Source organism: Solea solea, chromosome 21 (assembly GCF_958295425.1).
Source record: "Solea solea chromosome 21, fSolSol10.1, whole genome shotgun sequence".
Classification (NCBI taxonomy): Eukaryota; Metazoa; Chordata; class Actinopteri; order Pleuronectiformes; family Soleidae; genus Solea; species Solea solea.
In genome coordinates, this window is record NC_081154.1 from 8,483,142 (window position 1) to 8,510,947 (window position 27,806).

Consider the following 27,806-nt stretch of genomic DNA (forward strand, 5'->3'; position numbering starts at 1 on the left):
AAGCGATTTATTACCGAATGAAACATGTAGACCGTCTTCCTATTTTATTGCAGTTTTTTTATATATCTATTATCGATGGGAAAACGTTTTGTTTGTGGATGTGGTGTCTTTCCACGGCTTTTCGACCATCTAACCGGACCTTTTAGAGATCCAACAGACTGGCAGGACTGCGACAGATAATGAAAGACGCGGGTGGATTTCAGGTAAGAGTTCTTTACTGGTTTTTACGCATTAGATTAGTTAAGTAAGTCGGGTTTTTTTTTAGTTTGAACGGAATATTGTTCAAATAAAAAACAGTTTTGGTGAATTTATCGACACTTCTCTGCACACAAACATAGAGTCCCTTGATTATATTATTTGTTGTAAAAGTAGAGCTAGAAATGTTCCACACTCATTCATAAAAATGTATCAGATCTTACTGGCTGCAGTAAAACATAAAAGAAAGATTAACTGTTGTACATCCGGGTCAACTGACTTGATTTGTTGGCATCTATGAGTATAATGAGCTTGTGATGTCACTTATCTGTTCTGTGTCAGGTATGAGGAATGTCTGCGTTCTGATTAAGCATCAGGACTATGTTTTAGTTTCAATGGAACAGTTATTTTTATACCATTTATAAAAAAAAAAACAAAAAAACAAAAAAACAAATAGTATTTCAGAGCTTTAACTCTGAAATACATAAAGCCTTATGGAAAGGGAACTTTAATCGCACTCAGCGAGATTACGTACGTACACACACACACAAAAACAATTTACATGCAGAATATTATTTATTTTCATCCAAGGGTACACACAAGATCAGAAACCTGCAAATCCCTTCATCCTGTTTCCACCACATGCTCTCATCACTGAGGTCAGTTTCCCTGATCTTACATAATGGCAAGCCTGACTGTTTCTGTCCAGCTTTATACAGATATCAGTTTAGATCAAATGTGCCACTCATTTAGCATCCTGTAAAATGACCTACATTTGGTTCTGCTGAATGATGTGGTCTCAACTGCATCAGATGGTCATTCAGCAAATAAAAAAAAATAACAAAGGAAAGAAAAGAAACCTCCGAATTGGTGCAATAATTACGTTTGTTAGTCAATATAAACTAATATGCAATTATTTTGAAAACCAATTAATTATCAGTGACGTTATTGCTCACGAAATAATGATTTCTGCCATTCAAATGTGATTTTTCACGTCTGTCATGCTTTGAAAAAGTAAATATTTGCTGTTTTGTAGATATTGTGTTAATAATCTGGTGCGATTACAGGGTGAGTATTTTGAGTATAATTGCCACAATGAAACAAAAGCCACAATAAACACAAGTTAAAGATGAATTTGATCCAAAGCTTTATTGTTATTTTTTTCAAACTTTCTACAGAGATTGTAATATTGTCATAATGATATTGTTACTGCTATCAAACCTTGTGAGTTGTTTTTTAACTTTTTTATTATGTAAGTAAAAAGTAAAGTGTTAACAGTATCACATCAAAGAATCAACATTTTCAATTGCCTACTGTTAACTTTTTATGTATGAGTCAGTTCTTCTCTCTGCCTGCGTTGCCTCTTCATCTGAGTGACAAGGTGCTAAAAACATCCCTTGAAAAACCAATTAAGCTGAGGTTAGTAATCCTCTGCTTGGCCGTGGTGTCACATAGACATTATACCATCATGTGCCCAACTCATAGTGTCCTAAGTGATGAAGATGCTCAAGATAATAGCATCTTCCCCCCCCCGATAGTTAATGTAGCGGTATTTTCAAAGTAGAGTTTGGAATTAGCCCAAATATTATGACACTTTGTAGAAGTCGTTGCACTAATTCTGAATATATTTCTATTCAGTTATTAATCTATTTCATCTGGAACAACATTGATTTCCACCAGTGTGATTAAATATGGATCCAATTAGCTATTATCATTTCGAGTGAGTAATTTTTTTTTATTTATGATATTTATTTATATACAGATAAGTAATACTTTTCAGAAATAGCTGACAGTGACTCATAATATTCGTTTCATTTTAGAGGTCAGGTAAAGAATTTAGCTGATATATCAGCTAAATTCACCCAATGACAGTATTTGTGTGACTGGAGCATGCCGTGAAAGCGTAATACTGTGTCTCACTCATCTTCTAAAGGGTTAAAGGTCACATCTTTTCTCTTGTTACACAGGTAATGGTGCACTCTAAGATGGGATTCACCCATGTACAGTAATGTGGAAAAAACTGGGAATTTAAGATTCAGAATGATCTAGAGTATCCACGTGTATACATGAAGCATTCATGGCAACACACTCTTGAACAGAGAGCTCAGCTCTGGATTACTGGATTAGAAAGAGTCCTGTCTCTTCTTCCCCTGCTCTCTTGATTCTCTTCATCACTTTCATCTTCATGTTTAGTTTATGTCTTCTTGTTGCAATATCAAACTTAATATTTGTATTGTGTCATTAAAAATATGCATAATAGTTCATGCAAGGACACATTGTAGTTGTATATTTCACTTTGGATATGACATTTGAGAATGAATGTGGACATGTTGTCCACGATGTTTTGAGTAATAAATTTGCTAATCTAAGATCAAGAGGCAATAATTATGCTATTGAATTATGGTCAAATTCATTTGGGAATGAAAATCCCTCAAATTTACAGATTCCAACTCCATAAATGTGAAATAACATTATAATCGCTGCCCTGCCTTTGACATCCTCACATTTCTCTGCACTGCAGTAATGGCTCCAGCTAACAATTTTATAGTGGTTAATCTGCCAGTTATGTTCCTCTTTTTGATTTATAAAATAAGAGTTTGCCAGTAAAACACCAGAGAATAGTTGGAATGCTTGTTATATTTCATCATAGACATGGGTGATTTCTTTAAATGCCTCGTATTATCCAAATAAAGTTATTATCAGGACAGTTGACTGATCAGGTAATCAGTGCAGCTCTACACCGCTATAGTCGATGTGTGTTTCGATTTATATTCAACTCTCGGCTTCAGTAATTAACTAATCCTGACCTCACAGTGGTGTCTCGGCGGATTAGAGTGGATCTCTCTCGACAACCAGCCAGGCTCTACAGGGACAGAAGTGTGAGATCTGCCCCTGGAGATGGATTCATACGCTTCTCAACTCAACCGCAGCCTGTCGCTGGCGAGTGGCCTGGAGAAGTCGTCGCCGACGTGGAACAAAGCGTCCCACTCTCGGAGCAGCAGCACAGTGTCATCTCGCCACTCCAGACAGGTGACCTTTGTCCACATGTTCAGTGTTTGTGGACTAGTATAGTATTTTTGAATTTCTATGTTACTGTAATGCAGTCTGTATTACTGTGACAATAATCTGGGAAGAGTGAAAGTAACTGTGCATCTTAAAAAATACAACAAATATAACTTTTGCTGATTATTTTCTATTGATTGATTCCCAAAAAGTGTCAAAATGTAATGTTATTAAGTAACCTCAGGTATTCTTTCCTGTTCATGCTGTAGATGATCAAAGATTGGGAAGTCATTGATGACCTTCCTGTAGAAATGCACATGGGAGGTGACCATCCTCAGGATATGACCACCCCGGGTGTCTGTGAAGGATATCTTCTCAAGAGGAGGAAGTGGCCACTGAAAGGTTGGCACAAGGTGAGAAACCCATTCAGGCTTTCACCTTGCATGACATGAAAATAAAGACAATTGAAAACAACCTTTAATGATCTCTTCCTCAGAGATACTTTGTCTTGGAAGCTGGGATTTTGCGTTACTCCAAAAACCAACAGGACGTGAGTCAACATTACATTTTATAACATGAGTTTTCGCCATATAGATTGACTAAGACTAATCTTTTTATTTTATTCCCAAGGTCTCCAGGGGGCGGGTCCAGGGCTCCCTTGATGTTAGTCTTGCGGTAATGTCAGTAAATAAAAAATCAAACCGCATTGACCTGGATGCGGGGGACATTCTCTATCATATGAAGGTAAACGTAGTTCTCAAACACATTTCAGATGATGAAGTCAAACATACTCTGTACACCATGACTTGTTTCTCTCACCAAGGCAAAGAGTCATGAACTCTTCTACATCTGGATGACCAAACTACAAGCCCACCGCCTGTTCAAGAAGAACGAGGCAGCGCAAGTTCACAGCGGCTTCATGCAGACTTTGTCTCACAGCGCTGCCGCCGGACCAGCTCAGAGAAATGGAGATCTGGTGAATGTCACATCCACAACAAGCAGTTGTACAAGTGAATCTAAAGTCAGTGATGCATTAACTCCTGTGTCTCTGTCTGTATGACGTCATCAGAGCTCCACAGGTGTGATTGATTTGGCTCAGGCGTCAGGAGCGCTGCCCTCGGCTAACACGGCTGTCAACAGAAAAGTTTCTGCCTGGCTGCAGCAGAGTCACGACCCAGACAACTGTGTTCATGGTAGTTCTAATATGTTTGTGTGTCATAACCAACTATTATTTAGTATTAAATGGTGTTGTATTATATAGAGAGGAGTGAGATCGCCAGACCTCCTTATCTCTGCACCAGGCTACTACTAAAAAGTGATCATAAGGTTTTGATGTATCAAAGTTGCCCCCTTCTGTTCATAGTGGCATGATTTCTCATTCATTTGGATAATTCTGGATAATTAGTCAGTCATGATGTCAGTCAAGCCATAAAATGTACAGTGAAAAACAATATGTAATTTCTCATCTTGATATGTCAGACTATTTTCCCAGAACCCCAGTATTGACCACTATCTTACCACAAGTATAGATTCCCGAGAGTTAATCTTTTCTCTCCAAAATGTGAGCATGTCCACATATAAATGTTGTCTGACCCCTTAGTTCCTGAAATCAAATGAAATATAGCGATACCTCTGAATGTTTCTTGCAGAGTTGAACCGATGCCATTTGGACTTGTCTGAGCTAAACCGCTTAATCCAGAGGCTGCAGGCGCTGGAGGTGGGCCAGGCTTTCACAAACGGAGACCTGCAGCGGATCATCAGCATGCAGGTAGACAGTGGACGGACATGGCTCTAACTTTCCCTTTGTGAATATGTATAATCATTATATACATATATTGCTTTAATATATCCTCTATTTTTATTACAGAATCTTTCACTTGAGAAGCCAAAGAAGGCAAAGTCAGGGAAGTTGTGGGGCCACTCTCGCACACTGTCTACAGTAGAGACCTTGGGAATTGTAAGAATGAGCTGTAACTTCCTCAATCACTATTTGTATAACAATGAAATGATTCTGATCTAGAGAAAATTGAGTAAAATAATAGTGAAATTAATGAATCCTGCATTTAGCTTCGGTGCCAGATCAGTTTGTTGGCCAGAGAGTAGTAACCGTTTCAATTTGTGTCCCTCCTCCTCCTCCTCCTCTGTTCATATCACAGCTGTCCTCCAGTCACCTGAGCAGTCCATCTCACCTCGGTGCATCAGTGCCCTCCATCCCGGACTACGTCTACTCTCAGTTGTCCCCGCCCACCGTCACATCGCCCGAGAGCAAGAAAATCCAGCAGGACATCTGTTCCACATCGTTACGAGGTCAGAGAAAAATCCATGCAGCGTATGCAGTATTACCGTGTGATCAGGGTGAAAGACAATGGAGAAATGTGGGACTAAAGATAAGGATATCCAAACCAGTCTGCTGTTTAAATCCTCTCGCCACTGTCCTACACACCTGTGTCTTTAAATATACATGTACAAAGTATTTTGTTTTCACTAATATTACAGCTTCAGGCACCCTGGACTCCTAAGACTGATAAAAAATAAAAAATGATCATGCACATTATGTGGTAAAGGATGTTTTCTGCTGCAAATGTATTCACACCAACTCTTTTCTGTATTACCCTTCAGTGCTTGCATCCCTGAAATCAGTTCACGAGACTCTTTTCCAGGAGAGGCAGAAAATACAAGAAGTCTGGGAATCTAACACCATCCACCAGTCCAACACGTTAACTGAGGTGAGATTCATGTCACAGCGTTCATCCAGGTCCTCTCGTACCTGTCCCCATGTGGTTTTTAAACGCTTGTTTTCTGCGCTTCATTCTTTTTTCTTTTCCACACTCATTAGCCTTCAGCAGAGCAGCATTCATCCCTCAGGCCTCCTTCGGTGGCCGACTCAGGTGCGGAGTACTTTGATGCCAGCGACGACGTCGTCTGTGGTAGCTCCTCTGAGGTGTCTGAAGAATCGGGACTCAGCGATGGAAGCACGACCAACTCAGAGCCAGAGGAGGGACATGGTGGGAACATGTAGTTACCTTGACGACACATATGAAAATAGATGTGGTCAACAGTGTTTAGGGGCCACTGCGCTTTGACAATTATAAATGATTAATAGTTGATTCCTTTCACTCACATTACAGCATCAGCCACTCGCAAGTACCGCGCCAGCATTTCCAAGACCCCTAACAGTGTCGTTCCCAAGAGCACTGGGCGTCGAACCACATTACCTGCTCACTGTCCCGACAACAGCCACGTGGGCCTCATGGCTATCCTCTACAATAACATAGGCAAGCACCTCGACAGAGTAGATCACCCCACTGTGCTTTCACACAGAAATGATGACAGTATACATATATATATATATATACATATATATGTATATGTATATGTATATATATATATATATATATATATATATATATATATATATTTGTATTTCTTTTTCGTCCTCAGGTAAAGACTTGGCTCGAGTGTCCATGCCTGCTGCTCTCAACGAGCCTGTGAACCTGCTGCAGAGACTTTGTGAGGAGCTGGAGTACAGCGAGCTGCTGGACACTGCCAGCAACACACCAGACCCCTATCAGAGGATGGTGAGCCTGCCGAAACACACGCTGCTTTGTAGGATAGATGGGAAACAAACAGTGACAACAGAGTCACATTGGCTGTTGTGTGATAAAACAATATAGTAAGCCCACGCCCCTACCATCTTCATCTACAGCCCTTCCCCAAGCTGCTGCAAATGCACAGAATCACTTTTACACTCAGGACTGTTAAACTTGATGTTTGTGCAACAACCAATGTCAGAATGTTTACATGGCACTGTTTATTGTTCTCCATCTATGCTCTATTTTGTAGCATTGTATTGTATCTTATTGCATTTGAGTCCTTTTTGTTCTTATTGTTTATTGCTGCCGGTCTCAGTAAACTACTGAACAAAATTAATTGTACCACAATGACAATAACGTTCTTCTCCTTCTATATATTGTCATTAATTGGTACAAGCGAGCAGCATTTTTAAACGTGTGCACAAATAAATTATTTTCACTGGACACCCACGTCAGATGCGTTCACAAATGACATTGTGCAATGCGCCTGTTTTTTTTGTTTCTGTTGGTTTGTGTCTCCATTACACCGAGAAATCACTCTTGATGAAAAGAACTTTCAGTGCATTGTTTGATACTCTGCATAGTATTAGGTGAAACTGGTCTTTTTAAAATAAACTCCTCCATTGTCAAAACAACACTCCTTAATCAGTTGGTGATGGATGGGGTGCAACGAGACAAGGCAATTTTGTTTTCTTTGGTGGGTGTAGGAAAAGTGACACTGGAACATTTTGTCTTTGTTTTGATTTTTTTCTTAGTTTATTGCATTCATTAAGTGTAGGACCAGCAACTTCAGTCATCTCAACAGCGCCCAGGTTTTGGTTTCTGTTTTTAGATGCTTTCAATGGGAGATATTAAATTAGTGGGTGGCTACTTACAGATAATGAATAGCATGCAAATAATTTTTTCTATCTATTGCAGGTTTACATTGCTGCCTTTGCCATCTCTGGATATTCCACTGCAACGTTCAGAAACCGCTATAAGCCCTTTAACCCGGTGCTCGGGGAAACGTACGAGTGTGTCAGAGAAGATCGAGGGTTCCGCTTCATCAGCGAGCAGGTATCCAAAGAAAGAAACCTTTAAACCTTTAACAACAGAACAGATCTATTCAAACTGGGAAAATGAGATGGCAGAAGCTCGGCTCAGTAAATTAAGATGATCTGTCAAATCTCTGATCATGTTATTAAAACAAATGACAGACATTAAGCTGCAATTTAATTATTATATAATTATTTTTATTATAATAATGAAGTATCTTATCCAGCATTAGAACTTGATAGAAAGTAGATTTAACCTGTCCTCCACACCAGGTCTGCCACCATCCGCCCATCTCTGCATGCCATGCAGAATCAGAGAACTTCTCTTTTTGGCAAGGTGAGAATCATAAAACCAAAAATCCGTTTTTTTTAAAAGCTGCCACTGAACATGTACGTATTAAATATTGCCATCGCCCACTTGTTTACATTTGTCAACAGACCAGAGATGGAAAAATAAATTCTGGGGGAAGTCATTGGAGATTCTGCCAACCGGAATGGTGAACGTGACTCTTCCAAGGTAAACAATTTTAATTTATTCTCACCAGGCTTAGGGCTGTGTTTGCAAATTGATTGCAGTGTCTGTGGTAGATGAGGCGAGGTGCTAACCATTATGTGTAACTGAGAGTCATATTTTTTGTGAAATAATGGCGCGTCCTTTCATTAGAAATCTGTTGGGAGCAATGAGACCTGACACAAGTTCTATAAATGTGATCGTTATCACCATCAGTCAGCCGCACAAAGCAGAGACAAGACAAACTTTCAACCATCTGTCCATATGTTGCTTCTGCCGCTGCACTTGCCCTGGTGTTTGTAATGATGTGATATACAAACTAATGTACAATGAAGGTGTTTCCATGTTCGTCCTGAACAATCCATGTTAATAATGGAATTACTGATTGAAGGTGACATCTTAATGATTATTTTCCATTTATGTCAAACAATAGCATAATTGCTGACTGACGCTAATGATTTGTTTGTTGAGACTTGTTTACAGGGTTCAAATGTTGTAAAATGTTGATTTCACAAAATCCAAATCTTTTAGTGACTTTTTTCAATGATGTAAAACCCAGACTCTCTCTTCTCGGAGGCTGGAATCGGAGAATGTTTGCCCGAAATCTGCTTCACTGAAGACTTTTTCTCTGCACTTTCTAAAACTAAACTGGTTTCCTCAGGTATGGTGACCACTATGAGTGGAACAAAGTGGTGACCTGCATCCATAATGTCCTCAGTCAGCAGCGCTATCTGGAGCATTACGGAGAGGTCACCATCAAAAATCTTAACAGTAGCGTGTGCACGTGCAAGATCACCTTTGTCAAGGTGAATTCAACTTTTGCACATTTCTTTAACATTTAAATAGCATCTAGTAGCATCTAGAGTTTTTCCTAACAAAGCTTTGTTTTATTCTAGTCCCGTTATTGGGGCTCGGACACAAACAAGAACGAGGTGCAGGGCATGGTGCTGGATCAGAGTGGGAGTGTCATTCACCGATTTGGCGGTCTGTGGCATGAAGGCATCTTCTGTGACACTCTGCCGACTCCAAAATGTGTCTGGAAGCCCAGTGAGTGAGGGTTGACTTTAATGAGACCAGATAATTGTTTACATTCTTATCCCTTTTTTGTTTATACAACTTCATGTTTCGACTCTTTATTGTGGATACGCTTAGGCTGACAGACTCCTTTTTTTTAATCCGTATAAATCCAGACACATGTGTGCAGCAGCTCACTTGAAAAGCCTTTGTCACCCCACAGATCCCCAGCCAAAGGATCACCTACTGTACTATGGCTTCTCCACCTTAGCAATGGAGCTGAATGAACTCACCCCTGACCTGGAGCCTCTACTGCCCCCTACAGACAGCCGTATGCGCCCAGACCAAAGGTGAGCAGAAAATAATGTTCATTCATTGTCTGGAAGTGTAATTTATTATGCAGTACAGCCCTCCAACACCTCTGAGATCGACGTAGAGTGGTCTGCTTGTTATAACAAATGAAATATCTAAAGAAGGAGAAGCAGGATTAAGTTATTATGCAGTACATTGCTTGAACCAGCTACTTTATGGTCACAGAGACACACTGCCCACTGCAGTTTTTAGATCTAGACTGAAAATGCTTCTGTTCACAAGTGATTTTAAGGGTGATTTCCCCTTTTAGCAAATTGTTATGGAATTATATATAAAAACATACCTGGCCTTGCCTTTTCCTTTGATTAAATTCTTGGTTTCACCGGGTTTGTGCAGACTGTTGGAGGAGGGACAAGTGAATGAAGCGGACAGAAAGAAAGACGAGATAGAAGACATACAGAGGGATCGGAGGAAAGTGCTCGCTAAAAGGGGCGAAGAACATGTTCCACACTTTTTCAAGTAAGTTTTCAGTTCCTGTTTATAGATGACATGAAAGATGGATTTTATAATGATGTCATAAAATACCCATTAAAAGTGTTTTGTTGCCAAATAAAGGTTCTTATTAACAACAAAGGCCATAAAATAATTTTGTTTTATGAACTTTATTGTTAATAATACATTTTAAAATGATTATCATAATAGGTGTAGTCAGTACAGTAGAGTACAATAGTACAGTACAACAATATTGTTCATTAAAAAACACAACTTTACAGTGTCTTCATAATGATGATAATAATAATAATAATAATTATGGTAATTATTATACATATTCCTCAAAATACTTACATTTCTAAGGTGGTAGATTATCCTCTTTCTGTTCCTGTGCAAACAGTGAATCACAGAAAATTGTGTAATAATAGTTTTTTTAAATTCTCTTTCAGGAAAGCCAAAGATTTGTGTGGACGGGACGTGTGGTTGACAAACAGCTCTTACTGGAAGCTCCGAGAGGATCCAGGCTTTGTTAATATGGACAACATTACTCTGTGGTGATGATGGTTGGAGTGCAAAGCGACAGCAGACACTAAAGAATATCTGTGGAGGATATTTGAACAGCATATATGAACTGCTCTGAGTGGAGATTGTGCTGTTTTTTTCTGTTTCTACTGTACGCCCATGACTGGCTCATGGGAACCTTCTGCACCTGATAGTCTCAGAAAGTTGCTGTATTTAGAAAGAATTCTGTCATTAATATTCATTTTGTAATGTGTGTTTTTTTTTTTAGACAAATTCACTCAGTATTCATATACTTATGTTGAAAAGAATACATTTTTTTTCTGAAACATAACAATTAGCATGTTGTAAGTAAATATTAAAATAAAAACACGTCCTCCAGCTTACAATGCAACAATGACTCTTCCTACTTTGGGAAAATGAGACACCAAAATGTTGCGTTTTGTCATGTGTAAGCTTTAATTTCATGAATAAAAAAACAACAGTACATGACACAATTAAGCCACCTTTAATAAATAACAGTTCCCCCTTCAGAAACCTTCATCCATTATTTATTTCTGCATTGCTATTTATAAGCTCTCATCGAAAGAGTCAAAGGAGGATAATTGCTCCCTTGACAGAAACAGTGCACATAGAACACACACACACACACACACACACACACACACACAAATAACATGCTTGTTTCTTGACCCTTCTTCACGCCTCTATTTCTATATTATACAGTAAAATCTCTGGAAACACAGCTTCCACACACACACACACACACACACACAGTCTTAGCCTCTCTCTCATGGAAATGTGTGTTCAGGGAAACACAGACGGGAAGGGAAATGGAGGTATCAAATGTTAAATAACGGATTTGTGGTTTTGCTGGAGTTAATTGCACTAGCTGAGTTATCCAGCAGGGGTCGTTCTCAAGGATGGATTAGTGAACAGGCCTACCAGGCTGAAGGGCTCGGGGCCCTTTTCTCATCTGTGCCCAGGGGCCCACTGGCTCATAATCAGTCCCAGGTCGTTCCTGAGGTGTGTCAAAGCTTTATTATCTTTTTTCTTCTGCTGCTGTTTAATGTATGATTTCATGCACTCGTGCAGGTGCAGGGTCAACTACAGAACAAGTAATTGAAATCATCCACTGGACCGTGTTCGTTGTTTTTGAAGGCAATGATCAATTCTAAACATGTTGTTTTCTATTAATTGCACTTGAAACAAGAGTAGAATCATCACCTTGTTCTCAATATAAACATTAAATAGTACAAAATTATACAGAAAACACGTTTTTTTTTCATCACTTGATCATAATAATGTGTCTGTTCTGTTTCCAGCGTACAATTCAAACTTGAACTTCATTAATTAAATGCTCTGACAGTCCTGTGTGCATCAACATCACTCTTTAAGACCAAGTGCATCTTTGTGATTGTCTTTAACTTCCAGCAAGACTGATGCAAATCTCAGTCTGTATACACTCGTATAAAATTAGCTTTGCTGAGAAAGGAGCAGTTTAAATAACACAAGAAATAAGGCAAACAGTAGCCAGAATCTTTCTTTCTTTTTTCTTTTTTAAATTTACAGAAATAATCACTATAAAACAACCCCACACCCGTCTGAAAATATCTACTAGATACTAAAAGCAAAATCTGTAAAAGTGCCCAATACATATTTTGTGAACTATTGTCATAACATAAGTGTAATTGCTGGTTTGTATGTAAGTATACTTTCATTTGTTGATTAATTATGTTGTGTCTGAAGACCCTGTATTTCTGTAAAATAGTCACAATGTTTTAAAATCAACAAAGTTTACCCTGGTCCTTAAAGTCTAGCCTGACTCTGAAAGTTTACAAAAAAACGGTCTGCCAGCACCTCTACAAATTTACTGATTGACACATCACGTCTATTTTGTTTCATACAAAAATCTGAAGTGCAAAAATGACTATTTGTGCTTTTATGAATGTCCTCCTGCCAGAATCTTTCTCAGCCAGTCTGGTGGGCTCAGGTTGTCTCCCTGTTTCCATGACTTACGCAAAGCTAAGCTGGTCTTTCCTTGACAAAAAAAAAAAAAGAATAAGGAAATTTTTGCCAAAAAATGTCAAGCTACGCCACTGTAATCTCCTCTGGAGCACACACACACCTTGAGTAACTCCGCTCTGTCTTCTTTGAGTGACTCTGTCACCTACAGTGTTGTCTCAGGTCATTAGCACTCTTTGAGAGGAGCGAGGAGCAGATCTGTGATCAGCGCCGACTGCAGCCTCACTCTTCATTTCTGTCACAGGGAGCGAAAGCTGGGCCTCTCTGTCAACCAGTGTCACCACATGAAAGGCCGGCAGACTGGGGGAGGGAAATTCAGTGCCCGTCTGGTCACTTTGTGCTTCCTGTTTCTGTTGGTCTGAGGGTGACAGCGTCTTGTCTGTTTACTTGCAGGTTTTTGTGGCTGCTCTGAATAACCCACTTTCAAGACTTGTCTGCTCATTCTGTGTGCAAGCTCTCTGTGGTGAAGATGCAGGAACACACACTCACATCTGGCCTACTCTTTTGTTTTTGCATGAGACTAAAGCTGCATATTTTTTGTTTTTTTTATTGATGATGATTCCAACCCCAATGAACTTGATAACATCCCCTCTGTAATGACGAAAACATTTGTTGAACTACTGTAGTTATTTTCTCATTCAATTCAACCAAAACAGAGTTTATTTAACATCACTGTCAGACCTTTGCCATTGCGCTTCCTGAGCTTTCTTTATATATATTTCTTTTTTTTTTTACCTGGGATTTAAACTTGCATGGACTGCAAAAATAAATAAAACAAACTATATATAATAAATAAAGAAAAACAGTGAGATACTGGTAATAAAAATACCAACTTAAAGTTTGTCTGTGAAGTTTTCAGTAACAGTGCTTTGACAGTGGAGGAAAGGACATTTTTTTTTAAATAATAGAATAACTTTTATTACCATTGTACATAAAATACAATGAACGTTGCTGTGCCTGAATCTAAAGATAGTCAGGAACCTTTGAACAAAGATGGGTTAACTTTGCTTCCCAAGTTTCACACTCCAGTCACCCTATTGTCTCTTTTCTTAATAGTAATCATATTCTGAATAAGTTTGTCCATGAAGTATCAGACAGCCAGTGTTATACAGTAATTATAATCATCACAATTCCCCCGTGCCCCTCTGTAAACATCTGCTAGTGAGCTCAACCCAGTGATCATCAGGATCATCAGCAACAGAGACATCGACCTTCACTTCAGTGTTGTAGACATACAGTGCTGGGATGTAAGTGCATTTGCAATAACCATCATTTCATTTTTTTTTTTTTTTTACCATAAAAAAAATCCCAGGTGGGCAGTGTGTCTGCTGTTAATGTAAACTCTAACCTCTGGTTAGAAAACCTCATATTAAGGATTGTGCTTGACTTGCTATCTCTGCTGTGTTTCCTGATTGACTGAACAGCAGCACACACACACACACAAGATTGTCCTCGCAAGGGCTGAGACAGATTAGCAGCCTTACTTCTAATCTCTCTTAACCCCCTCACATTAGCTCACTCAGACACTGTCAGCCTGCGACACTCCACTGTCGCCACTAGTGGGAGCTGCAGTAAACGACATGGGTGGAATCAGAAGAGAGAGGCCTGTGGGATAAAGGTAATTTCTGCCCACACAGTGAACGTGAGCGTATCTGAAGTATGTGTGAATGGCTGTGGGTGAGGAGGGAAAAGACAGACTGAGACAAGACAGCGCAAAGGAGACAGAGAGAGAGTATTTGATGCAGGAAGAACAGACAATCCCCGCAGGCGACTGTCAGCAACCAGATATGCAGATCCTTTTTTTTTTTTTTCTTTTTTAAATAAATCTCTAGATGTTTCAAAGGTTTAAGTCAAAGGTCTGCACTGTGTGTCTGTTTGGTATTTATGTGACTTAAGGGCAGAGTGCCAGTCACATCCACTCCTGTTCCACACTAAGTTTGAGAGTGTAACCTCGAAAAGTTCCTCCTTATCACTTGCAGCCCTCATTTGACACTTTGAAAGGAGACTTTACAGAGAGGCTGGCCGCGCGGTGTGACCTCCAGTGATGTGACAGTCGATGTTCTGTTATGTGGCTTTGGTATTTGTCTGCAGCACCTGGATTTGACTGTACAGACCGATTCAGAGCCGTGACGGCGGTGTAGGAAGACGCTGGGAGAGACTGCAGCGAACATTGTGCTTTGTGAGGTCTTCAGTGGGTGTAATAGCCGTAGTAGTCTGCATTGCTGTTGCTGTCCTTCTCACTGACATCTGCACTGTGTGGCGGCGGGGAGTTTTCAGTGCTGGATGTATAGGGCGACACTCTTCTCTTCTTGTTGTCCCCTACACCGCCCTCAAACAGGCCCGAGTCTGTAGAGTCTGCTGATTTCACAGAGGGAGCGTCGAGCCACGGCTCCTCCACGACTACTCCCACAGTGTCTTTGGGCTTGTCCTGCAACACGGGCAGCTGCAGGGGTTCGAGGAGCGAGGGAGGGTTCAGCCTGGGGTTGCCAGGCGACATGGAGGAAGATGAGGAGGATGAGGAAGATGATATGGGCCTAAACCAGCCCAGACTGGGGCCAGGCTTACTTGGGTGATTGAGGTACTGAGGGGCAGGCCGACTGGTGCTCCAGCCTGCTGAGGTGGCCCCTGATACGGACACGCTGGGAGATGCAAAAGGATGGTCAGGGTAGTAGCTGAGGGCATGGTGAGCAGACGCCTGCAAGGGGAAAGGCTTGTAGAAACTGTTTCCAGAGAAATCCCCTTCGTATGAGGAACTGAAGTCAAGCCGGTTGGGTGCCACACCCTGCTGAGGCGGCAGGTACCAGCGGCTGTGGGGACTGGGGCTGGAGGACGGGTCTTTGTGCTGCTGGCCCAAGCTAATAGGCTCACGACTGAAGAAGCGGCTCTGGGGCATGTACTGCTCAGAGAGGTAGCCTTGGGGGAAGCAGCTCCCTGACAGCAGCTGCTGGCTCTCTGTTGGAGAGGGGGTGAGGCGATCAGAGTCAGGAGGAGCGTACAGCCTAGGTAGGAGGAAGGAGGAGGGGACACGAAGAGTGTGTGAGAAGAAGAGTAAAAAAAAAAAGAGGTGTTATTTCCTGTCCAAACCTCAAACTATCTATCAAACATCTCACACCCTTTCATTGCAGCATGCTTGAGCAGAGCAATTATTGCAGCTATACCAGTATTAAAAGGGTGATGAGCACTCAGGACATTTAATCACCAGCATGCAGCGATCCAGTCTCTCTATAAACGGTGAATGAATGCAAAGGGTTGCATGTTCTATACACTCTCAGAAAGGCGATAATTCACTGTAAGCATCGTTTTTCTCTTTGCAAACATCTTAAAAAAAAAGAAAGAAAGAAAGAAAAAAAGCGAGTACTCACGTGTCATAATTGTCACGGAAACCTTTAGCGAAGGGGTTATGGTCTATTTTCAGCTGAGTGATCTGTGCAGGGAATAGGAGGAGGGCAATGAAAGAAAGGAGACACAGGAAAAAGAGAAGGAGTTAGTGAGAAACAAGCGCAGGAAGAGAGGAGGCCACTGGCTTATTGTTCATGTGGAGGTTTTCTCCTGTTTTTGCTAGAACAGAGTGGGCATACTGCACATATAAGCATGTAGTGATGATAGGAACATAATACAAACCAGTGTGTGTGTCCTTCCTTGGCTAATGCAGACACTTACACAATGTATTAGAACAGCTGTTACTCTGTGTGTGTATGCGTGTGTGCGTGTGTGTGTGTGTGGGGGGGGGGGGGCTACAGTACTCGGGTCAGCTGGGGTGAGGTGACTCTCAGATAAACTTAGCCACTCTATAGTAACCCAGTGCAGTTGTGGGAATGTAAATGAACATGCATGCATTTTTGATACACGCATGCATGCATAAACCATCTGAAACATGGCCTTTGACATTAATCATTCAACTCTAAACCTTATTAAGATGCTTTTATAGGGAGCTTGAGAAGGTGTCGTCATGGTGTTATGGTGTGCTAAAAAATCGGTGGTTCTTGCAATGAATGAAGTCATTGATGCAGCAAATTAAATGAAATGCAGTAATATAACTTTAAACGTTTGTTCTCTCCCCTTCGTCGGGAGAGATGGAGGTGACTTACGTCTGCGTTCTGATAGGCAGTGACGGCGATGAACTGAGTCTCTGGGAAGATGAAGGTCTGAGCTTTGGCTGAGAGAAAAGGATCCTCAGAGCCGTCCTCCTTCACCTCCACAATGTGGAGGCGCGGCTGGTACTTGTGGAGCGACTGGAGCACGATCATCTGGAGGGGATGGAGAGATGGACAGAAAGACCAGGAGAACGGACAGTTGGTTTACGGTTGTTTCTTTATCGGCGACAATAGCACGACAGAGTGGAATTGTAAAGGAGGCTGTAAATATGCTATCGACATCTCAGAGCATTTTTTTCACTGTAATTGACTCAGTAAAAGCATGATGAAGAAAATAAACACGTCTTGTCTTTTCTATAATGTACATACTAAAAAAAGAACAAGAACAAACTGGTTTCATTTGCTAAAATCAGCAAACACACATACTGATGGAGACATTAGAAATTATTGTTTGTATTATTATCTCCTATATCTAATCTGATATTTATTGGGATGTGCTGCTGACCTCTTGGGCCAGATCACCCTTGGAAGAGTGTTCTAATGTTTTCCAATTTTTTTACCAGGTTAAATAAAGGTTAAATAAAAGAAAAAAAAAGAGACTAAAGGGACAGAGAACAGGGCAAAGGACTGTACCTGTGCCACATTGTTGGTGCTGCCCTTGTTGTTGGTGAGCTTCAGTTTGCTGAACGACACCTCTTGCCTCATCCAGTGGGCTCCGGTATTGGGAGAGTCGGGGTGCATGTACATCCTGTTCCCTGCAGGGACAAAAGCAAACCATGAGTCCCACTTACACTTCCAACTATCACTCCTTCATTGTGTACTCACTACTTATTTGTACAACATTCCCTTACATCTAAAAAAAAAAAAAAGCATCCTTATTGTTTTACTTTATCTTACTTCATCAAGCAGATATACTGTATATCATTAATTCATTATATGAGAAATAAAACTTGTTGTTTGAGCTATCTAACTGCAATTATACATCATACTGGTTATGTAAGTAGTTTCTGCAAGAAAAGCACATTACTTGTCATATATTATTTATTATACGTTATGAGTGTCGTCTCCTTTTTTTGCACAATCTCTGCACTATCTCAATACAATTGCAGCCCCATCTCACAGCATTACCACAGTGACCCGCTAACCCTTGATGATCACACCACACAAGTGCACAATTAAATCTAATTGACAGAAGCTGTTTCACCACAGTTTCCCCAGCTGTTGCGCATCAGAGGTTACCTTTCCCTAACACCTGTAAAAGTGTGACAACACCTTGCAGTATCTCTCATTGATATATTTGTGGTTTCGTCTATCACGGGTCGCACACAACAATCTTGTCTTGGTTGACTTGCTGTAGTTTGTGTACGTTTTTATCTGAGGTGTGAACAAGAAGACACGATGAATGAACGACGGGAGGAAGCGAGTGTGAGACGTGGATAGAAAGAGAACCACATTTCATACGGAACTGTAAAGACACTTCCATACACAACAGACAAGGAGTTTTGAAGCTTTGATTAATTGATTGTTGTAATGAATTATTGTGAAGAAAGGGCAAAAGGTAAAAAGGCACCTGGCATGTTTCCCTCTGCTTTCCCACACTGGACCCACTTGCCACCCTGGTACCTCCAGTGGTGCTGATCGGCCAGAACCACATCCACATAGACGTTATAGTGGGCAGAGGGCTCCAAAGCGCTGATGTTGAAGCTCAGAAAGGGGAACATCCTCCTGAATAAACACATAAAGGGAAAAAAACAACAACATTTGATTCCTGATTTTGGATATTTATTTATACCTCCAAAAATATAAGGTTGACAGTAGTTAACATGACTAGGTTTGACATCACTTCTCTTTGGAATTGAATGCTTGGGTATAGAAATTTAAGGAATTAAGGACTTGGACGAGCTGCATATAAAATATTATTCATGAAAATGTACATTTTTTCCTGCCTTAAACCTTGGAAAAATGACTGAAATCCACATTTGACAAACACTGCTAATTGAAGGCAAAGCAGAGACAGTGACAACTCTGACGACACAAAGCTCTAAATCATTTAATTCCCTTTGTGTAGGTCGTCCTCGTTTGTGCAATTAATGATTCTGCTGTGATTGAAGATATAATAAGTGATATTTAAGGGACAATGACATGTGTTGTAAAACAGGGACGTGGCTCCATGGTCAGACCTCATTACATGAAGAATCAGGGTAATGCATGCTGGTGCCAGGGGAGGGTATAGGTAAATATTTAATGCTGCAGTTAATAAATGATGCCCCAGAAGCTGCTCCTGATTATAGGAGCTTTACATGTTGAACGTCTTTCGATCACGGCAGGCTTCAGTTAGAGGGGGGTAACCAGGAGGTCAGGCTTTTCCCTGGACACCGCAACCCAGTGAAGGAGCAGGAAAGGATGGCTTAAACTTAAACCAAGAGAAACAACAAAATCACTATACAATACTTTGACAAAAAGACACTTCTGACATGATATAGTGGTATATTTATATTAGATTTAGAGATCCAGTAGCATGTGTAGTACTACCTCAGTTCCCATGTAATAAACAGTAAACCACCAAATTAATATTTGTATGTTTTTTTGGGCAAGTCAGTCACTTTTTCACTTTATTTATCTGCTTGCGATCATCTCAGCTAATGAGAAATAAAAAAAAATAGCTGATTGAAAGTCAGAGGATCAGACCACAATAACTCAAAAACATCAGCATCAAAGTATTGAAATAACACGCTCACTGATAAACATCTTTTACTATTCTGTTGTTGAGAGTTTATGTGCGAAAGATTGAGGTACATGGTTTTTTCCCACCCCCCCCGTTGCTTCCTTTCTCTATGCAAAGCTAAGCGGTTACTGACTGCAGTTTCTTCTCTATATCAACGGACTCATCTAAAAACGCTCTGCAGGAAAATGAATAAAAGTGTTACACACGTTTGTTTATTTCTTTGAATCATAATAAAGCATTGTGTCTGATAAATCAGGGCAATGTGTTCAACATGAGACCCAGCTGCTTTACACTGGCTAACAGCACCCGAGGCTATGGAGTGGAACACACACACACACACACACACACATACACTATTGCATAGCATTCTTAGTGAGGACACTTATAGACATAATGCATACAAACCCTCACCATTTCTCCCTTATCTTAACCATCACATCTAGGTAATTAACCCTAACCCTGAAACTGTTTTTGAAAGAAGTCGATAAGATCTCACTGGTGAATACAAAACAAACACGCAGTTCTAACTTTCAAACACATAATGATCTGATAAAGCATTTTCAGAAACTGTATGTTAGTGGCGCTAGGTTTAGAGAAACTGCAAACACTATTATGTCGGATGGAAACTCGTCTAATTTTAATTCAGGGTGTTCTCCCCGAGGCAGTGTGGTCATTTAGTGGTGCAAAAACACGCGTGTGTGCCAGGCTTCTGTCAGCAGACTGGCGGGTCATCTGCAGCAGAGCCTGTCCTCGTTCAAGAGGAGAAGAGTGTGTGTGTGTGTGTGTTATCGTGTGCACGCTGCCTCACTCTACATGTGTGAGTTTCTGTAGCTACATTTGGACATGAATCATTTTTCACATACTCTCCTAATGTATATACACTATTTAATTATTTTTATGTTTTAGTAATTAGTTAGACTGCTCTGTTTGCACTCAATGGGACTGTCTATAAATTGTCATTTTGTATAATGACTATAAAGACTTAATTTCTGTCAGTGTAGAATTAAAGCTTTTTGGTACTGCATATGTCTGTAATGTCTGTATTAAAAACTAAACATAGGTTTTCATCACATAACTTGTGATTTCATTGAAAAGTTCACAACACTGTGACCTTTTTAAAGACCAATTCAAATTTAAGGTCATTTTCTGTATCTGTCTTGTTGTCATTCAAGAAATGCGATTTATTGACTATAACCAGTGTCTAGCAGCACCAAATGTGCATTAAACTGCAGCTTGTAATTGTCCCCTAATGCGTTCTTTCCCCTCTGTAAGAGAGACTTGTGGAAACTACAGTGCATTTTATCACTTTATACTCTTTTTCTTTTTAACTGCTTAGTAGGACTGGGCAAAATGGCCAAAAACATGATCACAATGAAAAGTCAATATCAATAGTTATCACAATTAATTGTCAATTAAAGATTGAGTTAAACTCCTGAGTGAATGTTGAATGCTAATTGTGGTTTTAAACTTCTGATTGGACATAACGCGACAAACATATCATGAATCTGAGGCAAAACATGCATAGAAAGTCATTGTCCATAGCTTTAACTCCACCTGAGAGTCGGAGGGAGCTGGAGCTAATCTCAGCCGACACAGGGTCGCCAGGTCGCCAGTTCATCACACCTACGAGTGTCCAATTAACCTCTGCACTGTGGGAGGAAACCGGAGAACCATGGTTCTCTGCAAGCACCATGCAGAAAGGCCCTCATTCGGACCGGGTCGCAAATCTGGGTCTCTTTGCTGCAGGCCAACTACTCTGCCCTCTGACCCCTAAGAAAATGTACATTTTAATCTATATATTTATTGAAATATTACCTGGCCCTAGTACTCAACTGCCTTTCAATCATGAAACATTCAGTGTATATTATAATGATATTCTAGCAGCTGTTAAAACACATGAATTAAAAACCATTGTGGATCTTTGACATCACAATATCAGACTTAACGCGGTGCTATTTGCGTCACTGATTTGAATATTCTTGAGTGTCATCTTCGAGTCAGAATTTCCACTAACTTGTATGAAAACACTGTCACATTCACAAATACTGTACGTTGTGGTTTGCGTCTTTGAATAATGGCTCTTTGTGAGCTGAGCACACACACACACACACACACACACACAGGCCTACTCTCTCTCTCTCATCCTCCTTCACCCCTCAGTGGTAAGACAAAACCCTCCACTGAACGGTCCCAGTTGGGTCTTTCTGGCTACATGGTGAGTCCAGTTTAACAATCAATCATAATTCCCTGTGAAACACAATCGTGGCTGCAGCTCTTTAGTGGCTCGCAGAGAACAGGTGACGGGGCTCTTCTTCCACTGCACTGTTGAATACGAGTGAAAACAGAAACTCGGCTGCTCAGCAATGGCTTAATCCTACACAGCGTGAGAGGGATCTGGAAAGTAGACGAGTAGTTATTTTTTATTTTTTTGCTTTACTGACATTGTTACTTCACTTCTACTAGAGCCTTTTATAGGAAATCAGTACTTGACAATTTGAGGGAAACCATAGAAAACACAACACAGGGGTTATTTGCATGTGTGGGCGTGTTAAGGCTTCATGTACAAAGTTCATAGAGAGAAGCTGAAAAACACAGAACAGCGTGCAGGTATTGTCAGTGTGGTCGAGGCAGCGCGGTACAGTAGCTTTGCTGCTTCCTGACAACAGCGTGACACATATTTATTTTATTTTTCATGACAACATCAAAGAGGACAGCTCTGTCTGTTGCATGTCGGGCTGTTGTTTGTTGCAGCTTGTTTTAAAAGCAGATACACAAACACTGGTGGGAATCAAACCGGTTGTGTTGCAGCGTGCAGACAGGCTCCCTAACCAACCTGCCCCCTGTGCCACTCTGATTCACTGGAAACCTGACAATGATGACAAACGGCTGGTGCCTCCGTCAGCCTGGTCCAGGTGTACGCGCACAAATACTCATAACGGGGGTATATCTTCAGTGTGTGGTGAACCAGCCAGTAATACAGAGACGGTTCCAGTGGTGGTGACATTTAAAACAAATCAAAATTAACTGTGTGGATGTTGGGGAGAGAAAGATGGGCAAGGGGGAGGTTGAGGTTAGAAGAAGGTAGACGGAAAGAGCAGAGGGTAGAGTGAAGGAAGAGGTGAGTGGTTTGTCCTGGGGATGCAAGGCTTGAGAGGAGGACAGAAGCTGCACGTTCACCAGGGAGTGGACTTTTCTACATGAGCGCACCGGCTGATTCATCCAGACAGCAGTTCAGGTCCAGTCTTTGTCACCGCGTGTACGCTTCATCATCTATGATGAAAACATGCCAGTCTACAGCTGCTGCTGGACACGAATGAGCTCCCCTTAACACTTAGACACTCTCGCTTCAGCATTGGCATTTTTCAGAGAGGGTTTTCAGCAACGTTAGATGCTGAAATATAATTTATGTACTGCCGATTTCATGCTCCGAGCTATAGGGTGTACATTTTCCACGTAAACAAATGTCTGTGTCATTCAAAACGCTGTCAAATGAGTTCCCGTAATGCTGACGAAGCTCGTCGGCTCCACACGGCTCTCGCCGTGTTTCTCAGTATAGCGGTGATTTCGGCTTTGTGTCTGTGGTGACACAGAGTGACGTGTTGGACATCACATGTGATGAGCGAAGTCGGAAGCATAAGTCTGGATGGGAACTGACACTCTGCGACAGACGTTACACACTGGAGCTTTAAAACAGCTCAACTGTTTCTCCTCAAGAGAGTCTCTTTCAAATATTAATATTTTAAATGGTTCTCAACTATATGTATTCATTTAAAAAGTATTCAAAATAGAGTAGGGACTATTCTCTGCTATGGATTAATTAAAATTTGATGTGACATTAGGGACCAGGAGAAGATTTCTGAGCAATAAGATATCATCACACACACAAAAGACTTGTTAATGAGATCATTATGAGTTTAGTTTTGGTATTTTTTTCATGAGATTCGTTGCCTTGTTTTTTTGTTGTAAGAAAACATGGCTTTGTATTAAACTCAACCTCGAGATTTTATCAAACCCTTTCGAAAAACCGCCAGTGAAAAACAACAATGCGCATTAGGAATACGCCTTTTACCACTCGGGGGTTTTAATGTGGTGAGAGGAAACAATAATTGTGTCGCGATCAGAAAATATTGGCACTCGATGCCTTTCTGTGAAAAGCGTCGCACATGCACACATAAACAGCTGAACAGGAAGTGAAAAGCCAGTCTGTCAAAACCTTGAAATAGTCCCACTTCTGCTTTCAGAAGGAGAAAGAAAGATAAGTCGAGCACGCTGGCTCCAAACATCCCTGAAAACAATGTAAACAGTGCGAGTGACGACGATGATGATGATGATGAGGATTACTAATGAGTTTGACAACAGTGGGCTGAAATGTCTGCAGCCAGCCTTCAAAGACAGGACACCCACTCTAATTTCCTTGGTGATGTGAAGTGATCGTTTCCAAAGTATGCCTACTTTGGAAAGAGACTTGATTATTCAGTGATTGTGTGTGCATATAAATTGGCAGCTGCAGTCCATTGAAATTGAACACATTTCATTTTGGTTACATGAGAAAGAATATATGTTAGCAGCCCTCATTTTGTGATGCAATAATGACATTTGTCCTTCAGCCTAAAATAAATCAAGGGATTCTTCCCTCTTTGAAAAACAAGCAGACACGAGAGTCCAATCACAGTTTGGACTCAGTGGAGCAGAGAGAGCAGATGAGCATGATTCCTCTGACTCTGAAGTTTAAGCTCTGCATTGTTTCCCTGAACGCTGGTCGTGTGATGACTGTCACTCGCCTCCTTCCTTCAGCACGTCCTCTACAGTCAAATACACGCGTATTGACGTGATCATTTATTTTTTTGAATCTCTCAAAAAGTTTTAAAAATGCTGCTCGACTGCAGGCAACATGTCAGGCTGATTATCTAATAATCCTTATTTCTTTAAACAAATTATTATTCAACAAATATTGCAAAAAGAAGAAAGCCCCCTGCTTTTAGGGAAAATACCACTGCAGGGAAAAGTCTGTGCCCTTGACTCATTTCTAAAGTCAAAGCCCCAGGTGTAGGATCAGCTCAATGGTCAAACAAATTAATGAGGAAATAAAGTTTCACTTTGTCTTTTTCACTTTTAGTCACGTACATTTTTATAACATCAGAAAATCCCAGTACGGTGTGTTTCTAAGAAAACTCAAGGGTGCGGTGATCTGAATTTAGCTCAAGAAAAGTGCAGATGAATTCGACCCCCTTTGCTGTAGACCATGAAAATGTCTCCAGATTTCAAAGCCCAGTTGTGGTACAAGAGCAAAACTTCTGAGAGATCTGTCAGGCTGCACACCCAGTGTCAGGCTGAAGAAAGCAGAGGAAGAGAGAATCTAGTCTCTTACTTCCTGAACTTCAAAGATGCCTCACCTTCTCAGCGTGGCCATCTAAAGGCTCAGTGGTGTTTGACCCTTCTCTCACTACTTCACTCTACACTTTCTCTCACCCGTACAGAAACCAAGGTTTTGATTAACATTGCACATCCAAAGACTCCACTGCAAAAAAACACTGCAAAATTACTGTGGCTGCCTGACACCAAGATGAAAATTTAAGAAGGCTATCGCCTCTGATATTGAAAACCATCTTTTTCTTTTCTTCTGTACTCTTCCTTTTCTGAACTACTCCAAAAATCTTGCAGGATTTTTTGTTTTTTTTCTGCATTGCAAAAAGTCTTAGGGCACCTTCAACATTATTTATTTTTGCTGGATACTTTCAGTTGTGCTTGTCAGTGAGGGATCAATGGATTAAAAAAAAGAAAGAGAGAACTCTTTCATCGGAATGATTTGATATGTTTGTGATGTGAGGTTTGTGGTTTTCGTGCAACAAAAAAAAATTAGCTTTTTTGTTGCATGTGAAAGGATAACACCTCTGCAACCATCTCACCGTTCCTGTTATTACTGTCTTAAAGAGAGTGTGCAGAAAAGTCAATGTGCGTGTTAATGTGTTATATAGTCTTTGAGGACAGGTGGAAATTATAAATACAAGTATTTAACAGGTACAGGCCACACACACACACACACACACACAGACACACACCACAATACTGACAGGTGTATAGTGACAGTCAACCATGAAGTAAAGAAACAATGGGTCATATTTTGCAAAACTGTAGCTGGCGATTTCAAATGTGATATTAAGAAATTGAGAATAAAACTGATTATTTCCAGCTTTTAAAAGGACATGTACATGTTTAAAAAAAACCCCAAAAAACCAAAACATTTCTCCATCAACTTTAACTTTAAAATGGCACTTGGTGCCAAATCATTGGACATATATCAGTGTCCCCTGATGTGACTGTGCACTTGTTTCCGTTCCATGAGAAACACAAGGCCTGAAACCTTCTGTCAGACACAAGCGTCGTCTATTAGTGGATTAATCCTCATCGACATGACGGCCGCGTCCAAATGCTCGCTGACCCACCGGAGGAGGAGGAGGAGAGGGACCCGGCCGGCAGCGGTGTCTCGGGTCAGTAGCTGAGCGCGCTGCGCTCATATACTGTCTGAATTATATGGTGACACTTACATATTAATGTTTTAATTATGCTCATCATTATGAGCATAATTAAGCAAAAAAATAAATAAAGTTGCCAAATCAAGAATATGCGCAAGACACAGTTCTTTATTTAATTTTATTTTAAAGTTGTTTTCCTCACTTTATCACTTTTTTTTAAAAAACACACCCAAAAATCTCTTATCTTTTTAAAGATAAATCATGGAACACATTTTTTCTTGTTGTATATTTCATTTAGTTTCCTTATTTTGTTTCTAAAAATATGTAAGTGGCTGGAGAACTGCGCATTTAACAGCTGATTTAACGAAGGACCTTCTGGTCCTAAAGGTCATTAATCTCTGAGGGGGGGAAAAACAAAACACTGTAATCTAATTGATTATCGTCCCTTTTGCGGGTTAATACCAGTTGTGTTAAATCCAGGGGATCAGTACCTTTCAGAGGTCACTTTTAACTGATTTAACACATTTGATATACTATTATAATTTTTTTTACAGAACGATTTAAATGTGCAATGAATTACTGGTTGTGTCATTAATAACTTATATGAATACGCTTCTGTTGAGACATACAATTGAAATTACGGAACTTTGTAGTTAATTAAGTTCCTCTTAAATTTCCAAATGCATTATAATCATGACTAAACAACTTTGCGCAAAGTGTACATGTTTATGGACTTTTAACGAGGTTTCACTGCTGGCACCTGACCACGCTCACCTCAGTGCAACATGACCAAAGTGTTTATAACAAATTCGTTTAGAAATAACTTTGTAATTGGCAGTGAGTAAATTAGTGTGAGAAAATCCAGATGTTTTTCTGTCTTTGAAATAAACAAAAGTCACATCAAGAGTGAACAAAGTGCAGTGTAAACAAACGAGTGAGACATCCAGGAGTTGTCGGTCAGAACTTACCTCCCCTGTTTGGTGATAATCATCTCAGTTTGGAGCTTGTGGAACTTGGCCCACAGCGGGTAGTTATTGAGCAGAGCCTGGGTCTTCCCGCTCACCTGTAGCCCAGGTAACGGGTAGAGAGGCGGCCGCTGGTAACTGTGCTGAAAGGTCGCAGCGTAATTCTCCGGGGACGGAGAATACACGTCTTTACTGCCCGCAGGAAATCCTTCCCCCGCCGTCGGGATGTAACCCTGCCCGGCACCGCTTCTCGGCGGTGAGCGCACCATGCCATACGGGCAGCTGCTGATGGTCTGTGCGTAAAACCTGGCGGGCTGCGCTGCGTACCCTCCCACCGCCTGCTCCGAGTGATACTGCAGAGCCAGAGCGTCCTGGCCGCTTTGAACAGAGTCCGGGTAGTAAAATCTGGCGTCCTGAATCCCCATTTTAAACTCGGCTAGATCCTTGCTGCCGCGGTGGAGGTGACTGCTGATGTCGGTGCTCTTTCCGAAAGTTTGCGTTTCAGCCCCATTCAACATGCTGAGGTAGAGGTTGCCACCTATGCCGCCCATTTGCAACCCCGCTCCCGGTCTGTGCGCAATGTCATAAGTCTTCTCTCTTGCGTATATTAATAATAAAACATACACAGTAAAAAAAAAAGAAAAAAGAACTAAAAACAACGCAGTGTGGAGTGTTCTCCTCTCTCAGGACGCACAGCTCTCTGTCATACCTCAAACTTTAAACTGTGTTGTCTTGGTCGTTCAGAGCCATGCTTCAAAAATACGACTATTCATCTTCAAACATTTTTTTTTTTTTATTACCCGAGAAATTGACGGTTCTGTCTGTTTTGACGAGTTGAGTCACTAACATTG

The 27,806-nt window shown here is 40.7% G+C and overlaps 2 protein-coding genes across 2 annotated transcripts; one reads left to right on the forward strand and one right to left on the reverse strand.

Annotated features, from left to right (window-relative positions):
- The first annotated feature begins 56 nt into the window (after window positions 1-56).
- osbpl7 (oxysterol binding protein-like 7) lies at window positions 57-11,201 on the forward strand. Its single transcript, XM_058621489.1, has 22 exons — window positions 57-203; window positions 3,010-3,225; window positions 3,468-3,611; window positions 3,695-3,748; window positions 3,829-3,942; window positions 4,022-4,174; window positions 4,268-4,391; window positions 4,848-4,966; window positions 5,066-5,155; window positions 5,355-5,505; window positions 5,818-5,924; window positions 6,035-6,203; window positions 6,327-6,473; window positions 6,640-6,776; window positions 7,710-7,847; window positions 8,099-8,162; window positions 8,264-8,342; window positions 8,998-9,142; window positions 9,233-9,383; window positions 9,574-9,700; window positions 10,059-10,181; window positions 10,604-11,201. The coding sequence occupies exons 2-22, from the start codon at window positions 3,094-3,096 to the stop codon at window positions 10,710-10,712; spliced, it is 2,577 nt and encodes an 858-aa protein (XP_058477472.1). The 5' UTR covers window positions 57-203; window positions 3,010-3,093; the 3' UTR covers window positions 10,713-11,201.
- tbx21 (T-box transcription factor 21) lies at window positions 11,159-27,806 on the reverse strand. Its single transcript, XM_058621488.1, has 6 exons — window positions 26,959-27,806; window positions 18,363-18,517; window positions 17,426-17,547; window positions 16,787-16,945; window positions 16,061-16,122; window positions 11,159-15,697 (listed from the first exon to the last, which is right to left on the reverse strand). Exons 1-6 carry the CDS (start codon window positions 27,504-27,506, stop codon window positions 14,887-14,889), a joined length of 1,857 nt encoding a protein of 618 aa, XP_058477471.1. The 5' UTR covers window positions 27,507-27,806; the 3' UTR covers window positions 11,159-14,886.